Raw genomic sequence first — 18,957 nt, 5'->3', positions numbered from 1 at the left:
CTTTGATGATCAGTTACTATAGCTGTAAAATTGAGAATAATTCAAGGCTTCAGCCATTCTGTAAGGGTTGGCGACTATGTCAAAATATGCATCTGACATCTGTTATCTCATTTTACTTATAACTAGACTGGAAGTTTAAAGATGATATTGTAGATCAACATAGAGCATTGCAAATTACATTATGAACAATTCAAAAACTATCCATTCAACAACTGGTAGTTTATTAGGAGAAGCGGACATGATGAGAAACAGGGAAACATCATCTCAGGATAGAGCAAAAAGTCAATAGCATTGTGCATCATCCACATCAAAGACGTTTTTCTAAGATAATATTTATCAAGTTTCATGATTTTTAATAAATTACTTGTGAAAGTATTTCTAACATTTCTCTTTTAACATATGATCACACAAGTATTGGGTTGGAATAACAGACATGTATGCAAGAGCTTACAGCCTTCTCTTTCACTTCATTTGCATTCAATGTGTAGTTAACAGTCTTTAAAAATACAATTAATCATGATTTACATTAAATGTACCAAGCCAAGTCAGGGAAACTTTCTATTCTCTATATACAAAATGTCACAACCTTGTGGAACACATTTTGCGGTCATTAAGGAATATAAATCATCAAACACGATAGTGCACATGCGCATTGTTTTCACTCGAGGAAATTCCAATCTCTCTCTATATATGTGTGTGTGACCGCACGTGTTATGATAAAATTACATGAACATATTGTAATAAGAAGTCGGGTGCTTTTGACGTCACATAGTGATGTATAATAATTGAGGCAAACCAATTACTTGAAAAAAAAATGTTCGAAGTTGATTTATTAATTAAAACAAATAAAAGTTCCAGCTTGAATTTATCTTGTATAAGTATATGAAGCTTAAACTGTAAAGACAATCTTAGGCATTACCAGAGATAGACAGGTAACATGAAAACAATTCCATCCAACTTTCCGTTAGCAAGTAAGCAACTTCTGAATTCAGAGTATTGATTACACTAAGTACCATTCAAGTGTTTTTGACCCTTTGAGAACATGATCAACGGTCAATTCATTGCAATCAAGGAGGGAGAAAACTAACATGAAAAAAAAAAATGCTGTTTTGATAGATAAAGAAATTTGGAGATTAACTATTGTTATTCACTTTATTGTACGCTTAAAATAATTGCAAAAGAACCAATATTAAATAAAAATTACCAGGAGTGCTTCTTTTGTTTCTCTTATGAATTTTTATCCACAAGTTGAATTGGAGTCAGGATACTTGCTTTGTTTGTCTCCACAATGCAACCATTCATGACCATTTCCTCCAACATAAAGTGAACCTTCTCTAAATGAAACATGATATCTAGTTCACACTGCAAATTTAAGTGCAGACAAGAAAAATGGAAGCTAAAATCAGGAAATGGAAGGAAGAAAATACATTTGGAAAGTATGGCAGGGAGAGAAAAAACGTAAATCTCCAATCCCAGCGGTACTTACCACATTGCCAAAGTGTCGATCCATTGTTTCGACCAAAAGATGAATAAACTCCAAAATTGCAAGCTCGTTCTGCAAAATCATTCACAGAAGGTATAATGAACAATCTAATAGAAGCAGGTTTCCAGATGATATCATGTTTATATACCAAAATTGTTATACGCTTTAACTTTGTTGAAGCCACGAGCACTTGTAAGAAAGAACTTCTTTAAACCTTGTTTGAATCAATTCAGAATGGAAAATACTAAAAAACAACTTGATTTACCTCGTCATTATCGACTCCAACCAGGAAAAACAAGGATGCATAGCGTCTATACACAATTTTATAGTTGCGATGCTCAACAAATGAACACTGTCCATAACGAAAATGCATCAGCTACAACAACTATATGTAAATCAATTGTACAGATGAAACATGTAAGAAAGTAAAACTAAAGTCATAGTGACAATAACATATAGTAACCCATAAAGCTAAATATACTTGCAATATTTCTGAATATAAAATCTTTATATTAACACATCAAAATACCATTGAATGTAACTAATCAGAATAAATAATACATACAGTATTGCAAACATTATTTGTCGTTAATTGACATCCATTACATTGCCAATCGAAGCAATTGAATCCTAAAAACTAAGAAAATTGTTGAAGGAATTGTCATCTTGTTAAATTACATGAGATCTTAAGATACATGAAAACGCAGAAAAGAGAGAAGGAAACGAGAACATACCTGGTAATCACTACGGGCGAGGCATTTCCGAACAATCTCGCCTTCAAGGGTTCGCCTTTCTTCCAGAGTGAGATATTCATAATACTGTGCAAGACGAGTCTGTCCTTGCTTGTTCACCATTAACACGAATCTGATTCCCATTCCAACGATTCTTCACAAACAGACTCACCTAATGCATTAATCTTTCTTTTTTTATTTCTTACAAAATATTAATCTATTGGAGAAATTTAATCCACAAAGTAATTTTATTTTTGTCGATTTTTCTATTTTTGCAATTTTTGTTCTAATATAAAAGTTTTACGATTTTCACATTCTCATCACTATTTTATTTAGTTGTTTGTATAAATATATATATATATATATATATATATATATATATATTTCTGATATAAAAAAATAATATTTATTCATTCTCAGAAGCTTATTGAAAAACTTGAATTTTAATTTTAATGTCATACCAGATTTATATATTAATCTTATGATTCACTATATATATCTGAAGCTACTCTATAAAGATTCACATGTAATACTATTTCATAAAAACTATTGAATCTTCTACTTCAAACGCTAAATCAATTATATATAGTCGGTAAATAAACTTAACAACTAATAGATAATTTATTTTCCATAATCAAAATCTTGAGTTATAATTTTAGATATAGTAAAAGCTTATCAGAATCACCCTGACATTTCTAATTCAAATAGGAATATTTCTAATGAGACATCGTATTCTAAATTGAAGAAAGTTAATTGTTTTCTCAACACGTTTTAATAAAGAACAAATACTATATTATAGGAGTTAGTGTGAATCAATGCAACGAAAAAATTGTGTTAATGTTAGGAAGTTGGTCGAGTTCAAGTTACCACTTGTCTAATTGAGGATGAAATTAGGTAAATATAAATCCTCTTAATAAGCCTATTTTCTCTACCTTGACTACAACAACATCCTTGAACTATCTTCCATTCAAAGTGCTTGCAAATTGACTTTTGTAGCAAAGACAAATGTAATGTAAACAAAACTCAATCTTGAAAGTCATGATCATGATGATGATGATGATAGTTGAACTATGAACACACATCGAATTCTTGTGGAAATTGGTATTTGTAATTTACTTGACAATAAACAATATATACTTTTATCAGTTTACACGGTTTCTAAGATCTACTTTTAATTATTTTAATCTCTCGTAATTAAAAGTGATTATTTTCATCTGCTAATTTAGAAATAAACAACTTTTAGTCCACATCGGCAACCTAATCAATTACAAAACATTCAATTACCCAATACTTACATAGATGCACCGCATGTTCAACGGTTCAACATTGAAGCATTCAACGCACGCGTATATGAACTACTTGTGAAAATAACCACCACATTATTCGTTGAGACTTAGGATATATACTAATTACAATGCATAATAAAAGAATAATACAATGAATATATATTCAAGCTTTCCACGGCCATATTTTGGACATGGAAGAGGAAAAAGAAAACTCAAATATGTACTACTTACAATGCAAGATATGAAACATGAAACGAATATAGTAACATGATGTACATAGCAGGTGAAAAATGTCGTTGACTTCTTTCTGAGCCAAATGGTTATTTGAACGAATGCTCTTACTGCTGCTCCCCGGTTGGTTCATCTTCCGTCTTTTCTTCAGCGCCAATCTTGGAAACCGTAAAGCTGGGTTGATTTGTTGAAGACAAAAGCCTTGCCCACATTCTATCAGTTATCACTACTTTGTTCTGGCCCTCGATGATTCTCTGCATTACAAGTTAATTCACCTAATCGTAACTTCAAAACTTCCTTTATGGAAAAGTTTAATAAATTCATTATGTTTTTAACAAATTAATAATATCTATGCTGCAGAAGCACAACTCACATAAAAGGGTATGTACGTTTGCCTTCCATTGACAAGCCCACTTGTAAAGCCAGTGTAACCGGCCATGGCTCCATGAACAGCACTTTGAGCAAGAAGAGTGCAGTACACGTTGTCAGAAGCATTGCTTGGAACAGCTCGGATCATATATGTTGGATCTGCCACAGTAAAAAATTGTTCAATGTTTGGTATTTCCTCCTTTTAGTATGCATACATAAATATTCTTGCACAAACATATACACATGCATATATAGGTATTTAGTTTTTATGTTCGCAAACCTATATATTTCAGATTTATGTGCATTATCTTCAGCCTGGAAAAATGTTCCTGCAAGATCAAAGATTCAACATGCTTAATCTAAGCGGGGGAGAACATCTGCATAAATAATTTCTTCAGTTATAATATAGTTTTCTATGAGAAGTAAAGCGTATTTTTGTCACAGTACACATCCATCAGGGATCATATGTCGCCCACGAGATCCTTCAAGACTGTCACTTTTTGAGATTCTCATAAACCAAATGCAAATGGGAGTCATTCTTTAGAACAATTTTTTCAAGGTTTCACAAAGAAATCATCAATTGAAAACCAAAATCTGCACCTTGTTTCAAACTTAGACAAATCAGAATCTGAAATAAAGAAGAATCAAGAGGATAACGCAGTCAAAAGTCACATTTGAAATATCCAGCATACAAAACAATCGGCACCTTTATCTTTTGGGATATCCATAGCCCGACATCTTGGAGAAGTTTGTTGCCAGAAGCATCCTGTTTCTGCAAGGATTGCATGCTCTCAGAAACAAGTTCCTGTCCTGCCCCTTCAGCAATCACAATAACCATGTGGCCATTTTCTTTCAGTCTTCTCTCTACAAACTCAAAAAGTCCACCTGGACCTTCAAGGTGGAAGGGTGACTCTGGAATCAAGCAACAGTCCACATCCCTACTGGCCAGAGTAGCATACATTGCAATAAACCCTGCACCATGAATCCACAATAAAGCATACATGAAGGGGAAGTTAGATTTGATAATTATTACATCAAGAAAAGAACTTAACATGGTACGTTATATCCCATGCCATTCTACAAGGCTCTTACCGCTATACCGGCCCATCAGCTTGACAACACCTATGCCATTTTCACCACTTTCAGCCTCAACATGTGCTGCATTTATAGCGCGTTGAGCCTCCTCAACAGCTGTGTCAAAGCCGAAGGACTTATCAATAACCTATTGAGCAAGAGACAACACAAAACCATTTTACAAGTTAATGATGCTAATGGATTCTGAGAAATAACAGCAAGAGTTGCTATCCACCAAGAGATATACCGGGATGTCATTATCTATGGTTTTTGGGATTCCTACTACTGCAACTTTGAGATGTCGCCTTCTAATTTCCTGCGCAGATAATCAGGATGCGTTGTTAATAAATTGCTACTTTCATGAAATCAATTTCATAATCACAGATGTCAAATGTCAAATATCAAAATTCAATAGTGTAATATCCTCATCATTCAAGTTGTACATACCTCAAAAATCCTATCTGCACCCCTCTGAGTACCATCTCCCCCAATTATATAAACCTGAAATTGCTCGAGTTATTAGACTGATATTACTGCTAGATTCAAGTGAAGTTATATATGATGTAATAGAGAGAATAAGGCACATACCTGATTAATTCCCCGATCTTGAATACTGTCAACTATCTTAGTGGTGTCATGTCCACCTCTTGATGAACCAAGGATAGTTCCCCCACGCTTGTGTATATCATTCACGTTTTTAGGAGTTAGAGCTATAGTATTGTGAGCGTAGAAACCCTTGTATCCTCCCTTCAAATCACAGTATCTTTCAGTTAACGAGACTAATACAAAATCAGAATTCAGGAGTGCGTTTGAATTTACATTCGTTGCCTTTCTAACCAACAGGAGAAAATGAGTTTGTTTGGAAAATCATCAAAACTATTACACTTACATTGATTCCCAAAATTTTCTTGACACCATACATGTGATATAGTGCACATACTAGTTCCCTAATCACGGTGTTTAGCCCAGGACATAGACCACCACATGTCACAATTGCAGCCTGAACATCATCTGAGTCGAAATACACCTGGATATCCACCATCATACATTCATAAGTACAAAAATGGCACCTCCAAAGATAAAGCCACACACACCAAAACATACCTTTTGACGAGGTCCGGCACGCCGAAAATGTACCCCTCTTGGACTATCTTTATTAGCAATTATCTGTCATGACATAAAGTAATGCACTGGTGTTAAATTGCAACAACTAACTTGTACCAGAAACCATAGCCTCTCGTGCTATCATTTTCCAATTCAATTTACACAAGTCCAACCGTGATCCCATGATGTCCATTACTAGCATGGAGAAAACGTGAATTAGACATGAGCTGTGTTTTATACTCTAATTACAAGGTGGTTACTGTTCTCTTCTTTTCTTTTTTTCCTTTCAATAACTAGGATCCAATGGCGTTTCTTATTCGGAGAAATCGTGAATTCTCGAGATATACGTGTACTCATAAAGACATAGTTTTAGTTTATTATTATTATTTATGAGATTCCCGAGGCATAACACGTTCAAATCAAAGCCGCTTTGGTGGTTAATGCGTGATAAAATAATCCAAAAAAAAGTCCTGCAGAAAGAAGGAAAATTCACCGGAAAAAACAATATATAACATAATAAAATCTAACCTTCTGCGGAACACTATCATCGACGTGAACGAAATACTGTCTGAGAAGTGGCAAGTAAATTAAAATTGTGAGACAAAAAGTAAGCGTAAACAAGCGTAATAAAAAAAAAAAAAGTAGAAGAAAGAAGAGATAGACTTAATTTTCACATCGATATGAAACTTACTTGACAACTGAGTAAGCAGGATTGATCTGCAAAGGATTAGTATATGTCTGCGAGAGAGTTACAGAAAAATGATACATTAATGGAGTAATTAAGTAGATAAAGTTACAGAGAGAGATGAAGAGAAAGAGAAAAAGGCTATGCAGTGGAGAAGAAGCACTTTTTGAGAGGGCGTAGGAGAAAGGTAAAAAATGGTGAACGACGACGTACTGGCAAGTCAGGGATGTAATCAGACATATGTGGAACATCTTCCAAGACATAACCTGCGGTGCCTCTAACGATCTTAGGCTTTGAATTCGGTGAGGAACCCATGATGTTGTTCTAACGTTAGGGAGAGAGGCGAAAAGAGGTTGTGTTATTGTGATTTAGCAAGGAAAATGATGCGTGGAATTAAGGTGGTGTTGCTTATTTATAGTAAAGGGTGTGGTGCTTCACGAATACAAAATGTGGAAGGAAGGAAAGAACGGTGATAATAACGAAAGAGAAATACAATAAATAAGGAATGAATATAGAGAGTGCCCTCCAAAAGGGGTTCCCCGAAACTTAGGGCAGCTTTTGGTTCATCAAGTTCGTGATTTCACGGTTGAAAAGGAAAAAGAGAAAATCAAATGCTTTCCAAAGTCTACGCTTTGACGCAGAGATGCAAATGGTATAGAGTCCACCACCATCATCTTTCGGACAACTTCCCACTAACCATTCCTATTTATTCAACACACTAACTTTTTCACACAACATTACATTAAGGATTTAACGACTTTTTATTTTAATAATTTTTTTACAATAAAATACATCATCATTTTATTGATTTTTTGAATTTATTTTTAAAAAATATTTAAAATGAATCAATCATACATCACCAAATATATATTGTCAAAAAATTATAAAAATAAAAAACTTTTTCCTCACACAAATCACCAAAAATATTCATTACACAAAGTTCTTCACATATTTACATTTGCTGTCTTTCAAAGTCTTTATAACACAGTTAATATTTTCAAAATATGGAAAAATCAATTATTAATTATAACATATAATATATCTTTACATTCATTTCATACATATTATAAAAATAAAATATCATAAAAGCATAAATTTTTATATTTTTTAAGAAATAAAAAATAAGAAAAAATAATATGAAATGAATATAAAAAATTTAAATATCTTAAATAATATTTAAAAAATATATTTCTGTAATACTTTTTAAAATTATTACCAATAACTAATGTAAAAATCAAAATTAATTCTGAGAAGATTTCAATCTAATTACTCTACTATACGGACTGATCCTGAAACAGTTTGTTTTTTCTTCCCGCCGGTTTCTGTGCGGGGTTTTCTAAGTTTGATCTAATAGTATAAAAATAGAAAATTTAGAAAGTAAATATATTTAACTGATTAAATTTTGTTAAGTTTACTAAATCTTTTAAAAATATAATAGTATGTATAAATAGCATTAAAATTTTAAAGAATATTAAACAGTTAAGAGAATATTACAAAATTGTTGACTCTTATAATCTGCCTCTTGCTTCTCAACGATAGCCAATCGAACCATTTATAGAATATTTTTTTAGATAAACAAAATAAGAATATTTATATACAAAATTCCAGAAACCTTTCACAATTTTTAGAATGCATTTGTTAAGTGTAATAAAAAAATTGTTTGCATCACTCCAAAAGAAATTGGATAATGATATTTAGACAACATTTTTTTGAGAACATTTGAACATTGATTACGTGTCAATCTGTGATTGGTCGTAAATTACTCCATAATCAATAATAATAATCATAAACACTATTATGGAGTAATTTACGACCAATCACAGATTGACACGTAATCAATGTTCAAATGTTGTCAAAAAAATGTTGTCTAAATATCATTATCCAAAGAAATTATACTGAATTAATTGAGAAAAGGTGTGTAGGGGAGGCACCGTTCTTTTAAGAGTCATTATTACCTTTTGATTTAATTTGACTATAAGCCTTCTTTAACAAAGAAAAGAAAAAAAGAAATATATAAATAGGAAAAGAACAAAATATACAAGAACTATGATAAGGATATTAGTTATTTGGGAAAAATGAAAAAGAAAACTGAAAACAAAATTATGAAGTTTGATTTCAAAGACAGCTAAATCAATGTTTCGTAAAAGTTCATTTGTCTTTATATACAAAATTAATATCAATTTTTTTTTATACTCGTAAATTGAGATAACTTGGATTGTTTATAAATAATTTTAATAATTAGAAAATTTAAGATTGTGTTTAAATTTTAGATTATTAAAATGAAAAAAATTGAATAACATATAAAAAGAATTACATATTTATTGTTTTAAATTTAGATTAGATTTGTGTGAATCTTATATAATTTGATTTCTATTCTATTATTATTAAATTTGTTTATTACGTTAAGATTCTTAAAAATCAGGTATTAAATATGATAAGATGTATTAAATAATAATATTTATTATTTTATTTTAAAAATATCAATTGTATAAATAGAATTTTTTAATCATAAGTTTCATTATGTAAAAAATTTTATTTCTCTAAATTTCTGTTCTTTAAATTTTTTTTCTATTTTTTCTCCACATATCCTATATAAAGGTATTTAGTCTTATTAGTTAATATCAAATATTTGAAATGCTTTGAATTATTAGAAAAATCTTTTTAATACAGAGTGTTATACTTGTTACTATAAATAATTATTAAAATAAAAGTAAATAGGTTTTATAATTTTAGTATATAAACTTTATTTATCGTGTAGGTAGTTTTTTTATTACGAATAATTATTTAAGTTTAAGAAGGGTAAATTTGAAAAAAATAATGACATTAAAAAAATTCTATTTATTAATTAAATAAAAATACATATTTTTTTATTATTTTGTTATTGATACTTTATTTACTAATTTGTAGAAAAGTTTTTTTTTATTACAAGTAAAATAGTTATTGAAAAGTTAAAATTAAGAAACAATATGTACATTAAAAGGGATAATGTATAACTTACAAAAATAAAAGAATAAATATATAATAATTATTTTATAGTAATTATTTTTTTCTTTTTCATTTTATGATTAAAACTATATCTAATGTGTTTACAAATAAAATAGTTTGTTTTTCATATTAAATTTGTACATTTACTTTATAACTAAGGCTAAGGATGATCTCTGAAGTAATGCTTGTGTTTAAAGACAACCTTTGTAACACAATGATCAAATTATGGGCTTGCTTCTGCCTACGGCCCATTGTTCAAAAGCGTATAGCAGATACTGAAACCTCCACCATCTCCGAAACCTCGATCAAGTTGTTTCTCTTCTCTAACTCTAAAGCCTAACAGAATCAAATAATCAGGTGGTTTTGAACTGTTGATCAGTCATGTACAGGAACGTTGCTTCACGCCTCAGGACCATTAGGGTTCGTATCTTTCATCTCCTTCCCTTTCAAACGTTAACTGTTATTATTATTATTATTATCATGCCCTAGATCTCACCCTTACCGGCACTTACTTTAAATTACGAACTAAATAGAAGCTGATATTTTTTTATTCCATTGATCAGTCCCTCAAGTGTAGTTCTTTGTTTAATAACTACTGAATTAGGATTTAAATTCACTTGTCCATGTGTGTGGAATTCCTGTTAATTGCTTTGGGTCGTGGCGAAAAATCTCAGACAATTTATATTTTTATCACAGCATTTTTCTATGATTCGTTTGTCTTTTGGATAAACTTTATTCACTTGATTTATCGTGCCTGAAAGTTGTAGGCAATGAGCATGGTTTGAAGTGATGGTCTGATAGTTTTGATTTTTGATAGGCCCGTTCATGCAGCAGGTTGCCTGTCAGATTTGCAAGTTCAAGTTCAAGTTCTGTTGCCACCAAACAATCCTCTTCTGGTTTGGGTGGTTTGTTTGGATGGCTCACGGGCGACCGATCCAGTTCTGCTACACCTCTTGATTTTCCGCTTCCAGGTGTTATACTTTCTCCTCCATTGCCGGATTATGTTGCACCGGGTAAAACTATTATTACTACACTCCCAAATGGAGTCAAAGTGGCCTCTGAAACATCCGCGGTATGAATGATTGATGTTATATCGTTTAACTTGTATATCTATCCATCTACAGGCACATGTAAGATATCTAAACTTTAAATACATTGATCTCAATTCTTTGTTCTTCAGACTCCCACAGCATCAATAGGTTTATACGTAGACTGTGGTTCAATATATGAGAGTCCAATAAGTTTTGGGGCTACACATTTGCTCGAACGAATGGCTTTCAAGACCACTAGAAACCGTAGTCACTTTCGTGTGGTTCGAGAGGTAGAGGCAATTGGTGGCAATGTGCAGGCCTCAGCTTCTAGAGAACAGATGGGTTACACTTTTGATGCTTTGAAGACATATGTTCCTGAAATGGTGGAGCTTCTTGTTGATTGTGTGAGGAATCCTGCATTTCTTGATTGGGAGGTTAACGAGCAGGTACTTTCTACATTGTTGTTTATACTTTCTGGAATTCTTCCAATATATTTAGACAGGAAATTTGAAAAGCAGGCAACCTAATAATTTGAAACATGTGTAATAATGTATATACTCTAGTAAGCGCTAAGCTGATGGTTACTCATAAATAAGCTGTAGGTTTACGATAGACGTATTGATAAAACTGGAGAAAGAACGTGAAAGGAAAATTATGTTAATAAAATAGTTGTAAATGAAGAACCAGGTCCTGTCTCCCCTTACACGTGTTGTGTTGGCTTAATCTAATTGTCAAACTAAATATTTATTGTCATACTAGTTCACATAGCCCAGTCACTTCTCTACGGTTTAAATGGGGTAAATGGTAGATCTTCTGAAAACTTAATCTTGCCTAATTGTGCCACTGCAGCTTGAGCTTGTGCTACAGAGACTTAAAAATATCTGTATGGTTAGATATTCAATTTGTAAATAATATATTGTATTCTTAGAAAAAAAAAAAAAAAAACTTAATCTCAATGAGACAGATAGAAGGTTGATAACCATCTTCTGGTATAGTCATAAAACTTTGTATTCACATAATATATTAACTTATTAAATTCAGTGAGACTGTCAGAAGATTGATCAGTCAGTTTACTAGAACCGTATTCTATAGTAAATACATTACAAAGCCAGTTGACTATAGTTAGCAGACTTTTTTTTTTTATCCGTTAGCTCTCAGGGCTTACATTACATGTCTAATGACCTCTTAAAAAATTTTCCTTATTAATTGCAGCTTCTCAAAGTTAAGGCTGAGATTGGTGAAGCTTCCAAAAATCCGCAAGACTTGCTTTTGGAAGCCATTCATTCTGCTGGTTTTTCTGGTGCCTTGGCAAATCCTCTTTTAGCTTCAGAATCAGCCATAAATAGACTGAATGGTGCAATTCTGGAGGAGTTTGTTGCTGTAAGTCTTCTAAGATAATCTTTAAATATTATTGACTAAATTTTCAGAATTTGTATATTCTTTCTATGAGTTGTTCTTTCTTTACCTTACTTACAAGACTTAAACTTTTATGAAATATCAGGAGAACTATACAGCACCTCGCATAGTACTTGCTGCTTCTGGTGTTGAACATGAGGAATTGTTATCCGTTGCAGAGCCTCTCCTGTCAGATTTACCAAGTGTCCCACGTCCAGAGGAGCCAAAATCAGTATATACTGGTGGTGATTATCGATGTCAAAGTGAAACAGGGGTATGCAATTGAAAAAATATAGCTTCTGTTCACACTCTGGGTTTTAAATTTTTGGGCTGAAAGTCTTACGTTCCTTGAATGAGCAGAGGACCCATTTTGCTCTAGCATTTGAACTTCCTGGCGGCTGGCATAAGTTGAAGGATGCTATGGTTTTGACTGTTCTTCAGGTTTTGATGATTTTATATATTTACTTGATTTTCTTAACTTGAAATTTTTTACCTTACTTTAAGGTGGCTAAAAATATTTCGGCTGGTCTCTTTAGTATGTTTATTATTTTCAATAATATTTTTGTTCTTTAAATTTGTATTTAACTGTACTACGTCATTTTACTATAGATGTTATTGGGAGGTGGAGGATCATTCTCAGCTGGTGGTCCTGGTAAAGGGATGTATTCACGGCTATGTAAGTCATCTTAAAATATTCAATATGTTCCTAGTTTGTGGTTGAAACTATGAACAATGAATGATAATCAATATTTGATGTATAGTTTTTGTGCTCTCTTTTCTTTATTGCCACAGTTTTTCTGCAACTAAGCACTTCACGTTGTGTTCTTTTCTTTTGATTATTACCTTAACGTTCTTGGTTTTATGATATGCAGATCTCAATGTTCTGAACCAATATCCACAATTTCATTCAATTTCAGCCTTCAACAATATTTATAATGACACTGGCATTTTTGGTATCCAAGTTACAACAGTAAGCCCCTTCAAATACTGTCCATTATGAAATCATGATTTTTTGGATATATTTAAGGATCTGTCCATTATGAAATAATGGTTTTTGGATATTTTTGAAGACCGAGTATTTATGTAAGTCAATTTTTATATGTCTAGTAATAGTAGTTTACGGTACCCAATTTACAACACTAAGCCCCTTTGAATACTATGCTTTATGAAATTATGTTTTTCTGGATATATTGAAATACCTGTCCATGAAATGATGACTTTTTGGATATATTGGAATGACGAATATTTATGTAAGTCAATTTTTATATGTATAGTAATTAAGAGTGCTTTTTCTAAACCCTTGAAATGATACTCTAGAATCAAAATTTCATGGTTTTTATATGTTTATGTAGATATATTTTATAATAATTAGTGTGGAATCTCAAATAGTAATATAAATATCTATACGCACAGCTTATATGACGCATGCTATGCATATCTCTTTGCATAAGCTGGTGACAAGAACGAAGCTGTTCTTTGTTTAGTAGTTGGAAAGTAGGAAGCTAGAAAGTTGAGGTTGAAAAAGAATTATTTTCAAACCAAAGTTATTCACTGTTGAATATGTGAAAAATTTATTTTCAACCTTTTCACATTTTTTTCCTGCCAGTTTTTTCATTCCAAAATTAGCATTCCCCACTTCGAATTATGCAGACTTATTTACTGGCCCAAATGTGGGGAATCGTTGAGTTTATACATGTGCATGAGTGTGTGATGGATGTGATCCATTCGATCTGTTCCTTGTTCTTATGGCAGCCTATGCCATCTACTACTCTGACTCCATTTGTCTTTGTGTCAGAGCTCAGATTTTATATCAAAGGCCATTGATATAACTGCTAATGAGATTCTTGCTGTTGCTACTCATGGAAAAGGTTGGTTGTTATGCTTTTAACTAGTATTTGCTTCTTATTATCTACTTTATTTGAGCTCAGTTGTATTAGACGTATAATATAATAGAGAGAAAAGAAACAAGAAAGATAGAAAATAGAGAAATAAAGTGGAAATGGATAAAAATACAGAAAAAGTGAAAATAAAATGTTTTTGTTTGTTTAGATGAATCATAAACAAATGACTTCTATTGAATGAATCATTTGGTTTAATTGAAAAACTAAAAAAATAAGTTGACCTTTCTTTGTTATCTGTGGTCAATGGAAAAAGAGTACGAACGAATAATTAAAGTTTGAAAAATCTTTTGGTACTAATTAAAAAATTAGTTTGTTGTTTCATTATTTTTTTTCTTAATATAATTTTTTTCAATATTTTATATTACATAGATGATTTACTTATTTTTTTTACGAAATTAAAGCACAATGAAAGAGATAAAGTCTTTCACCCGTCTCCTTTACAGCTAATTTAAGGGGGGACCCTTCTCCTTTAAACTCAACAGTATAGTTTCAATCCTCTTCCCCCCTTTTTCCATTTGTTTCATCTTTATTTCATCTATATTGGTAGTTTTGTACTTATGCCTTTTCTCTATCTGTAGTTGAACAGTTACAACTGGATCGAGCCAAACAAGCTACCAAATCTGCAATTTTGATGAATTTGGAATCTAGAGTAAGTAAATGCACCTCAAATTAAAGTTTTATCATGAAACTACAATCTGAAACTTTATTTTATTTTTTTATGTTTTTTGTAACCGTCTAATCAGTTCTAACCCGAACCTTTTTTAGATGGTTGTTTCAGAAGATATAGGAAGACAAATTTTAACATATGGTGAGAGGTATGTATCATGAAGAACAACTCTTGGCCATTGCTAGAGTATTCTTAGATTGGAAATGTCATCTTTATGGGGAACTGAAAGTTTTGAAATTTTGATTAAGAAGAATACATAAGAGGGTAGCTATTAGTTTTTGTTTTGAATGCCGCCATTCCTAACTAGCATTTGTATACTTGAAATGATTGTGCCTTTAGTTAAAGGATGTCTTTATCCCTATTCAGGAAACCTGTGGAGGAATTTTTGAAGGCAGTGGACGAAGTAACCTTGAAGGATATTTCTTCAATTTCGCAAAAACTTATTTCTTCTCCTCTCACAATGGCATCATATGGAGATGGTATATTTAATTTCTTTTTATAAATTCTTCTTGATTGTATATATTTCATTGTTTTTTGAAAGACTGTTGTTGATTCTTGATTTCTTTATATTTACGAAATCTTCCCACTTCATGCAGTTCTCTACGTTCCGAGTTATGAATCAGTGAGCAGCAAGTTCCCTACCAAATGAGATTATTTCCATCCGTCTTATTTAACTTTTCTTGTCATGCAAGAAGTCTTGTACTATTAAAAGGTGTAAAATTCTCCTAATTGTTGTTGTAGTAAGCAATAAATTAGTGAGGCAAAACTCATTGTTTCTCGGTACATAAAACATTGACCTATGAGAATATTTTTTGGATTGAACTTTCAACTGCTTGATTATATTGGTTTAAATCCTTTTAAGAACTCATCTTTTTTAATAAACTTAGAAAGTATAAAATTTAGTTTATTTTGACTTCTGCTACACTCGGATCATATATTGCTAGCTCCATCGGGTAATGCTAGTTTAAAAATTTAATTTATTTTTATCTTAAGAAGTTATAATAATTGGACTGGTGTTTGAAAGAAAAGGTTCACCCACATAATAATAATATTAAATGGTTGTTTTTGTTGTTTTTTATTTTCATTTTGTTAGGAGACTTTATTTATTTTATAATTTTCTACTGCATTTCTTTCCTGAACTGAATTTCAATCTTGGTCAGGTTGCTGAAAAAAAATATATATATCGTCATACTATTTATGCTGTCTTTTTAATGTACACCGCACTTGGTTTGATGGTTATTACATGTTTTACCTAAAACCATAGAAAACGACAGCAAGTTGATAAATGCTTTATTCTTATATAGGTGGGTTTCTAGAGAAATTTCAACCTTAAATCCTATACTCAAACCAAAAAGGATTCCTATTTTTTCTGCATATCTCATAAATTAACTTTCAACCGTATTAAACCACTTCCATTAAAGACAATATTGGTACAAGAAAAGGAATAATTTTTATAAGAAACATTTGAATATTCATATTCAAAGAATTGTGCATATAAATGTCATTGCTACAAGTTTACAAGACTATTCAACAGTTTCCTGCCAAACACGTCATATGTTTGTTGTTCTTCTTACGTTGTTGTACTTGTAACATGTTGCTGAGAATTTACCTTAGTTCCAATTGGTCAAAACAATATTTTGGTGAGTAAAATAGAAGGAATTTATCAAGTAACAGATAATCTCTGCCATATCATGGGGTCATACCCACTTTTCTACATTTTCCATTCTTTTGGATAGTTATTAAAAAATAAGGTTCTAATTTTTAAGAATATAAAATCATTTTACATTATTATTCAATCATAAATCACTATATAAAATAAATTTATTACTTTTATAACAAAAGTCTTAATACTTATATTAACAATAATTTTTACAGCACTGATTACGTATTTGTGGATTGTAGATCCAATCAAATAACTATCTCTAACATAAAAGTCTAGAACTATAGCGAAAGCTGAATTAGAATGTGATGAAGTTATCTCTTTTAGATTATACTACTGATACCAAATACCTTATTTTTGTTAGTGAATTTGAAGAGTTACTTTTAATATCTCATTTTTTTTTATCCTAAAGTTTATTTTTTTTTTTGTCGGCAACAATAAAGTTTAAATACTTAATATATTTAAATAATAATATTGACATTTTTTTTTATCTATCAATCCGATTTTCATCTTAGAAATAATATAACTAAACACGCAAATGTATATAAGTTAAATTATTTATATAAACATAACAAGACATTATACTTTATACTTCATTGGTATAGCAAATTATAACTCTCTCAATACATTAAATATACTATATAGTACATTCTGTAAAGAATTATATAATATTTACTATGGGTTTTTTACGTTAATGATTATAAAATAGTTCAAAATACGTGGAACATGTAACATTAAAAAAAAATCATTGTTCCTTTCTCAGCAGTTAAATAAAAGTTGTTTCTAAAACTTAAAATAGACAACAATTTTTGTAGATAACTTACATTCAATAGTTTTAAAATAGTTCCAAAATCATACAAAAATAGTATCTATTTACTAGTAACAACTTTCGAATAAAAATACTTTCAAAATCATTTTCAGAAACATGTAATGAATGACTTGTTTAAATTAATATCGGTAAACAATATATTCATTATAGTTTAGTGGAAGAAGGATGATAAATGGACCGTCGTCCATGTGAGTATTATTCCTTTTTTTATTTTGAGAAAAGTTTTTATTTTATCAATTATGAGTTATATCTGATTTTTTTATTGGATATAACAATTTACACGAATTTTTCTTTTATGCTTAGTTGTTAAACTTAATCTTAAAACGCGCAATTATTTTTATAATTATTTATATTTATATAATTATAATTTTTTTAATTAACCTAGTACAAAAGAAAATCTTTATATTTAATATTTAATTATTTAATTATTAATTATATGATGTTTTATTTTTTGTAAAATATTATTTAATGTGGGTATGAATAGAGACTTGGGTATATTTATTTTCTAATGGAAATTAAATGAGACAAAAAAAAATTTTAGTTTTGACAGAAATTCAGTGCTCAAGAGCTGTAAGTAGCAATTAGATGAATGTGTCTCCAACTTTGTATTCACTGCTTTGCTGTCTTGCAATCTTTTCTTATTTTTATTTACCTTCTAAATTATTACTTATACTTCATCATGCAACTTTTTTTGTCTCTCTTATTAGATTAATTAATTAATTATCATAATAATAGCTCTATTGCTTGTTAAAATAATTACATGTTTATAATTGAATGACCAACATAGACCAGAAAAACTATATAAATACCCATAATTAACAAGTGTCAGAATTGTTAAGTTCATAATCTGGAAGAATATACACATACAGCATGCAGTCATACAAGAAATATTCCTAAAGATGATGAATTTGCAGAAAACAAAATGTTTTGGAATATCTGAACATGTATAAAATTAAATCCTTGGAGTATAATTACCAAAAGTAGTATATAACACCATTATATATTCTGGTGGACTGTGTTACCAATCATATTAGAATATTTATTTATGCATTAATTGAAATCAGAATTTTATACAGAGAACTTTGAAACATGTGGGCTCCATGGCTTGGTTCGTCAAAAGTGAATTTAATGGATAATAATGCAATTTAATTGTCTTGTTTTCTGTCTTAAATAATTAAATTATAGTAAAAAATTGAAACGTTTTGGTGTTTAATTGTGTGAGATGAAAAGAGAGGTTGGAATTTTGGAAAGAGAAGAAGGCAACATTACTACAGGAAAGAATAATGTAGTAGAAATCTAAGGATGATGTGATTATGTTACTTTATGATGACACTAAAAGAGGGAACATAATACTACTCTCTCATATATATATATATATATATATATATATATATATATATATATATATATATATATACAAAATTATATATAATCCATTACTTTAATTTTCTGCAGCAGTAACAGTAAAACATTGCATTTCACCCATTATGGTAATAGGGTAGGCTGTAGGAATGGTAAAAGAATTG

At 30.6% G+C, this 18,957-nt stretch overlaps 3 protein-coding genes across 3 annotated transcripts; 1 reads left to right on the top strand and 2 right to left on the bottom strand.

The window, feature by feature from the left end:
* Positions 1-159: 159 nt before the first annotated feature.
* Positions 160-2,485, bottom strand: LOC106767952 (AP-4 complex subunit sigma-like). Its single transcript, XM_014652919.2, has 4 exons — positions 2,218-2,485; positions 1,749-1,835; positions 1,487-1,555; positions 160-1,362 (listed from the first exon to the last, which is right to left on the bottom strand). Exons 1-4 carry the CDS (start codon positions 2,356-2,358, stop codon positions 1,228-1,230), a joined length of 432 nt encoding a protein of 143 aa, XP_014508405.1. The 5' UTR covers positions 2,359-2,485; the 3' UTR covers positions 160-1,227.
* A 1,017-nt stretch (positions 2,486-3,502) lies between these two features.
* Positions 3,503-7,623, bottom strand: LOC106766865 (ATP-dependent 6-phosphofructokinase 3). The gene is made up of 13 exons (XM_014651638.2): positions 7,177-7,623; positions 6,970-7,016; positions 6,807-6,846; positions 6,279-6,341; positions 6,064-6,201; positions 5,763-5,921; positions 5,622-5,675; positions 5,422-5,490; positions 5,193-5,322; positions 4,807-5,072; positions 4,381-4,429; positions 4,105-4,259; positions 3,503-3,985 (listed from the first exon to the last, which is right to left on the bottom strand). Exons 1-13 carry the CDS (start codon positions 7,276-7,278, stop codon positions 3,839-3,841), a joined length of 1,419 nt encoding a protein of 472 aa, XP_014507124.1. The 5' UTR covers positions 7,279-7,623; the 3' UTR covers positions 3,503-3,838.
* Positions 7,624-10,172: 2,549 nt separating this feature from the next.
* On the top strand, positions 10,173-15,771 carry LOC106765382 (mitochondrial-processing peptidase subunit alpha). The gene is made up of 13 exons (XM_014649979.2): positions 10,173-10,368; positions 10,766-11,020; positions 11,129-11,425; positions 12,192-12,359; positions 12,481-12,648; positions 12,735-12,815; positions 12,984-13,050; positions 13,247-13,344; positions 14,170-14,242; positions 14,854-14,924; positions 15,041-15,090; positions 15,309-15,421; positions 15,539-15,771. The coding sequence occupies exons 1-13, from the start codon at positions 10,330-10,332 to the stop codon at positions 15,589-15,591; spliced, it is 1,533 nt and encodes a 510-aa protein (XP_014505465.1). The 5' UTR covers positions 10,173-10,329; the 3' UTR covers positions 15,592-15,771.
* Positions 15,772-18,957: the final 3,186 nt, after the last annotated feature.

Source organism: Vigna radiata, chromosome 7, assembly GCF_000741045.1.
Source record: "Vigna radiata var. radiata cultivar VC1973A chromosome 7, Vradiata_ver6, whole genome shotgun sequence".
Lineage (NCBI taxonomy): Eukaryota > Viridiplantae > Streptophyta > Magnoliopsida > Fabales > Fabaceae > Vigna > Vigna radiata.
Note: the sequence above shows the minus strand (reverse complement) of the source record. Positions and strands in the feature narration are given on the sequence as shown.